This window comes from Lissotriton helveticus, chromosome 2_1 (assembly GCF_964261635.1).
Source record: "Lissotriton helveticus chromosome 2_1, aLisHel1.1, whole genome shotgun sequence".
Taxonomy (NCBI): domain Eukaryota; kingdom Metazoa; phylum Chordata; class Amphibia; order Caudata; family Salamandridae; genus Lissotriton; species Lissotriton helveticus.
The window spans coordinates 2056404130-2056410294 of record NC_136059.1 but is presented as its reverse complement, the minus strand read 5'-3'; the positions used below and the strand labels follow the sequence as shown (position 1 = coordinate 2056410294).

At 46.8% G+C, this 6165-nt stretch overlaps 1 protein-coding gene across 3 annotated transcripts in view; it reads left to right on the top strand.

Moving 5' to 3' along the window:
• Positions 1-240: 240 nt before the first annotated feature.
• Positions 241-6165, top strand: part of MARCHF1 (membrane associated ring-CH-type finger 1) — a 1438547-nt gene continuing 1432622 nt past the window's right edge. Inside the window, exon 1 of one of the 3 annotated variants that reach the window (XM_078677015.1) lies at positions 241-1048. In XM_078677015.1, coding sequence (XP_078533141.1) covers positions 950-1048 — 99 coding nt within the window. In that variant the 5' untranslated portion in view covers positions 241-949. The remainder of the gene's footprint in view (positions 1049-6165) is intronic. The other 2 variants (XM_078677016.1, XM_078677013.1) reach the window with 2 other exon arrangements.

Sequence of the window (6165 nt, the reverse complement as noted above, 5' to 3'; positions counted from 1 at the left end):
ATACGCGTGCTAGTTTCTAGAGTGTTTCTGTCAGCATGCTCTTGTCAGCGTGTGTGTGTGTATGTAAAATGTCTGAATGGAGAATAGCTGTCTCTGAGCCTATTCACCTTTATCGGTCTCTGGATGTCCGTGCGTTTCTTTCATTAAGCGCCGGCTGAATATACATACCTGCAGCAGTGCTGCTGCTGGAGATGAACGCACAGCAAAGAGTTAACGTTTTACTAGCAGCTATAGGAAGGCACATTGCACTTGCTTCTGCCTTGTATTCCTTTTCGCACCTGATTCGCTCTCCGCTGTTCTCACTTCAAGGCAGATCCTTTGACCTAAAGAGATTAGACGCATGAGCGACAACAGCCAGCTATCCGTGCTCTTCACGGAGGAGATTTGGCTCCAAAATAGGACGCTAAGCTCCTCAGACTTGGGCGTATTGACTCTGTCAGCACGACGCGGTGTCTCGGGGCGAGGAGAGGGCGTCCGGCGAGAACCATCCGGGGAACCAAATCAGAAGTGGCTGCAGCGGAAAACGTGGGAGACGACGAGCCGTCTGCTAATAGAGAGGCCTGTGGGACCCAGGTTTTCTCGGTTTCCATGGCAGTTATTAGGTACCAAAGAAATTGAATTGCCTCCCACAATGCTCCTGGGGAAAGGGTGGGGGCTGCTTCGGTAACAGAGCACAGTACTTATGACTTGCAGTATCTTCGCTTTCTGAGAATGGACAACTATCTGGATTTGATACGTTTTTTTCTATCGTGCGTGATCTGATTTACTTTTTAAACGAGGACCCCGGCGTGATTTGTTGTGGTCGTCACTGGAATGCTGTGTTTTGCTTCGCAGTTGAGCATCGGGCTTGCCTAAAGAAGGATATGAACAATTACACAGGTGGGCTGCGCCGGGGATGTGAAGAAACAAGGCGTCCAATCAGGAGCGGGTTACCTGCAGCACCGTCAACATGCCGCTGCAGCAGATCTCTGTAGTGCCTGCACGGGAGACTTCTAGTAATGGGCGAAGTTCAAGGGGGAAAATCAAAGACCGGAGCAAAGAAGCAGAGGTAAGAGCAACGCTGGGCTTTCCATAATAAAGAGGCAGGCGTGTCACTGCAGCTAGCAGTGCTCCCTGGAGCGGCGAACGCTGCTGCTGCAGCCCTCTCTCTGCTGCACAGCAGGTGACGGCAGGCTGCAAAATCATCTTGACAGACAGCAGGACACAGCATGCTCAGAACACTGCTCCTCTCTTCGGGGACCAGCACTGAGAGGCGTGCTTGCTGCATCGGCCGCTCTCCTGTCAGTGTGACGCCCGCTATAAGCGGGAGAGTGCTGGCATGGGATATAGTTGTGTTAAGCAGCTAGGCTTGCGGATGTAGCCAAATGATGTGTTGTCTTGTTTTACTCCTCGTGCTGACATATATATTTTGTTTCTTCCTAAGGAGCACAATGTTATTATCTTGAGGATTCAATGACATTCCCTTTCTCTCAAGTTCTTCCTTGTCAGTTGTGAGTAGCTTGTACAGCTCTTTGAATTCTGAGACTTGTAGTTTTCCCTTCCTCATTATAGATGCAGAGTTACACGACACAAAATGCGACCACAGAACTACCGGACTGGGTGATTTACTTAAGAGATAGGGGAAACTTGGGAGTTCTACCATGAGGTAAACCAAACAAATATAACAATTATCGCATCATCATTGCTCTGACTGTAGGAGTCTCCCTTTTTAACATCACGTTGCCCCAACTCCATGCGTGAGTATCTCACGAATGCCATTTATTCATTGCATGACAGGATTTCTAGCCCTGTTTAATCCACTAAAACCAGGACTCAATTCCCAGAATTCAAAGATTATTCCTGGAGTGGTTGAGTTACTCGCACTTGGAACCAGGAAACGTGAGAGCTCTGGTACCTCTGTCCTTCAGAAACAATGTTATCCTTGTGGCCTGTCTTCTAATCACACCTCTGCCTTTTTAAGTAGAAGACAGCAGTACGTCAAAGTGACCTAAGAACTTACTAAGAAGCAATAAACTGCACGCGACCAAGAGCGCGCGTGCTGTAAGCGCAGCCTACCTGGAAGAGTCCTTAAACTTTTTCGCGGAAGACGGTTCTTTTGTTTGCGTTGTCAAATCGCTTGATAAATGAGTTTGTTGGCAGTTCGAATGTGTCCGTAGGAAATTAAATGAAAGATGCTAATGTTCAGAGCGTTCCTCGGGGAAAAAGAGGACATAGAAACACGCAGATACTTAGTGACAAACACATTGTCAATCAATGAGCAAGACCTACTAGTATTTTCTACCCTTCTTTCCTTTTTCAAAGTTCCATTGTGAGATGTGCCTTCAAAAACATTGCGAACCCATTAAGAATTCTCTTGCCTGCCTGTGGCGTGGCCTTAATTCCTGGATAGGCATGCGCGTGAGTGAATTTGTAAGGCACCCTAAGTGTTTCTTTATGCCCTGTGTCTCTAAGAGTCTGCTCTGTTCAGCCTCCTCTACTGTGCGTTCTGTGACCTGGATTTCAAGGTATATTTGGAGGATCAACACTGCTGCATCCATAGGATTGATGAAGATGACTAACAATGCATTTCATGTACCTGCTTTGCAAATAGTTTTTCTATTACTAATCTTTACACATTTTACATCTATTTTATTTTAACAAATGTGAATTTGTAGAGCCATGAGTGTGGGCTCTTTAATCCTAAATATAGATTATGATGTAATCTGATATGAAATGATGCAGTTGTGTCATTCTTTGAAATACATTAGTCTCGGTGTTTTCTCCATGTGGACGTTTTGACAGTGGAACATCTGTGGTGTGATCTTGCAAAAGATGAATGCAATTTCTAACTCGGTATCCTTTTCCGATAGATTATGTGTTTCCTTTTTTATTTAGATTAATGGTAATACAAACACATTGCTGCTTCCTGTTGTCGTGGAATGTTTTATTTTGCAAAAACTAACAGCCTATCTGTCCAACTTTAACCCGGGCAATTTACAATAATTTACATTATGATATCACCGAATTAGCACTTTTGTTTAGATAACTTACACAAAGATGTCAAACTACGCATCCCGCAGGAGTCTGCCAGAAAATTCTTTTTTTTAGTTAGAAGCACTAACTTGTGTATTAAGTTTTCTCTTTACAACCGTGACCAGCAGGTCCCAGCCTTCTGTGTGATGTTAAATCCAAGATAGGACCAGCTAAAGATCTCCCTCCTACCATGAGGCCAGTTGACACTGGTCCCTGGGTGACTACTCAGAACCAAGGATTGTGTGTTGTGAAAGGGAAGAGGATCACAGTTTCTGACCAGCCCAGTAGAGACACTAGTGAGTACTGCTTTCCAGGGATGACATTTTTGATGTGGGGTCCTTAATTATCAGAAGCCTGCCCGGTGATTCCTCTTTGTCATGCGGAGTTCAGATGAGCTGATGGGTAAGCCAGTGTCATGGGATTAATCCTCGGTCCTCCCTTTATCCTGAGCACATCTCGATCACCAAACCCTACTTCTGATTCACAAAGGCTTGATTTGCAGAATTTCATGAACGTGAAGTACAATTATGATAATGGCAGGTTCAACAATATGACAGATTGTCCAACATCTAACATTTGGGGTAAGCAATGGTTCATAGTATGCCGCCTTACAGAAGTAGGTGAATTGCAAAATATATATATATATATTGATGTGAGCAAGGGTATCCATTACCCGAAACGCGTCATGCCGAGAGTGAACCAAGAAGGGATAATAAACATACCCTAAATACTCTATGCTGCTTGGTGGTCCGTGATTTCTGTGGTGCCGCACTGGAGAGGCAGAAGTAGCTTGGATATATATATATATATATATATATATATATATATATATATATATATATATTACCTACTGGCGGTCGCCAGTAGGTATATATAGTTAGAATTTTCAAAAATCCCATAGAGAAAAAATCCTATGTCTAATAACTTTGGCGTTTGTGGACGGAATTGGCTGAAATTTTCAGGAAAATGGAACATTTTGTTTCTGAGCAGCCCCTGAAAATTTGGGGGGGGTTCGTCAAGGGGGGGCCGAGAAAAAAGGGGGGTCCCAAAACGCGTTTTTCCCATGTTAATTTCCATAGGGCGGTTGGCCTCACTTTTAGCCCGAACGGCTGAATGGATTTGCACGAAACTTGGCAAAATTGTAGGGACTGGTAGCCCGATGTGCCTTTGCTAGGTCTCAATATATGTGCTCCAGTGGATTTTGAGAAATTAACGTTCAAAAAAAGATATATATCTGTGACAGCGTCCCGGGTAGCGCTCCGTTTCGCGTACTTTTCGCGTTACGGAGCTTTGCGAAGCGAAGCTGATTGGCTCTCCGGTGTCTGTAAACATTCCAAACAGTCCGTAGCGGCCGCCATCTTGTCTCTCGGTAGGATCGAGAGACAAGAGGAGGCCAAAGCGAAGGGGCAAATGACCATAAGGGGGCATAGTAGATCCTCCCTGACCCCTAGGTTTGATGTGAAGGCTTTAAAAGGGCCCCGCGGGGCAAAAAAAAAAAATAGTTTTTTTCGTGGGGTGCGCCCGGTTTGCGAACCGGGAAGCGGTCTGGGGAGCGTACTACAAGGAAACAAGAATGATTGACTTTTAACTTATTGTATGTTTATAGACTTTTTTTGATTTTTTTTTCTTTTTCTGCCGAGTGACGTCTCGGCCTATCTCCACGGGATGCAGTCCCTACCATCTCGGCGTTTAAGCCCAGGGGGACCGGTAGTGTGGGAGAGATAACGTCTGTTAACGTTCGATTCGAAGGAAATCAGGAAGTGTTGAAAAACATTGTCTGCGCCATCTTGCCTTTTTTCAAATGCCACACTTTTGTCGTGCACGGCAGCCATTTTAGATGCCTTGACCAGACCCACTCTCTGCACGCTGTGGATCCTTAGCATGGCTCCCCACCCTCGCAAGCATCTCCCCCAGGCACTGGTCACCCCCGCTCTCTGTCTTATGCATGGGCAATAAACCTCCCCCATCTGCGCTGCTCTTCCTTGAGAATCACACCCTGTGCCCGCCCGACACCTCCCTTTCGCCCTATTCACTACCGCACCCTCTGACACTCCTCTTCCTATGTGTCCGATTGTCCAGGCCGGTCCCAGGCTATCACCTAGCCCTGCAGATGTAGTTTATGGCTCCAGCTGTAAAGAATCACCCCTCTTCAAAGGAGTTACAGTAGATCAAGGCCCCCACCCGATGAGATCCGTCACACCACACGCGTTCCTACTATCTGAAAACCATCCTGTATTGTGATTGGGGAGGGGACCCAGCCTGAAGCGGAAGATTCCAGGGATGCCTCTTTGTACATCAAAGTTTTTACAATTATGTGTCACATTAAAAATATATAGCACTCCAAAAAAGTAGTAGGATTATAAAACTTTAATAACTTATAAATATATACAACGCAACAAAAACAGTAAATACATTTAAACATTTTTTAGAAAAAAGAAGCAACAATGGTCAGTAGCTGTGTTTTGTGCGAATAGTCCCAAGGCAGCACAACGTGCTGAGTTCTGGACGGCACCCAGGTGATGTTACCTGGGTGCCGCACTGGTTTTTGGTATCCTACAATGCAGCTCCGAAAAACGGCGTGGGGCGTCCCGGGGGGTGTGGGGGGAGGCCTCGTCAGTAGCGGTCTGTTGTGCGAATAGTCCCAAGGCAGCAGAACGCGCTGAGATGTGGATGGCACCCAGGTGATGTCCAGTAAGTTGCCGCACTGGTTTTGGTATCGTACAATGCAGCTCCGAAAAACGGCGTGGGGCGTCCCGGGGGAGGCATTGTCAGTAGCGGTCTGTTGTGCGAATAGTCCCAAGGCAGCAGAACGCGCTGAGATGTGGATGGCACCCAGGTGATGTCCAGTAAGTTGCCGCACTGGTTTTGGTATCCTACAATGCTGCTCCGAATAACAGCGTGGGGCGCCCGGGGGGGGGGGGTGAGGCGGCGTGAACGGGCCTCCCCAAGTGGAGGCTCGTCTGCTGTAGTGGGGCGCCCCTTTACCGTTTTAGTTGCCATTCCGCCCGCTTTTGGTACACTGTGCCAAAATCCGCCATTCAGCTGAGTTGGGCCCACTCTTGCGGTGCAGCGATAGGCGGCTGCCACAGGACTCTCAAAATGGCGGCAGGCTCTTTCCTTTTTGGGCCTGGTCCACTGAAATGGCCCTGGGAC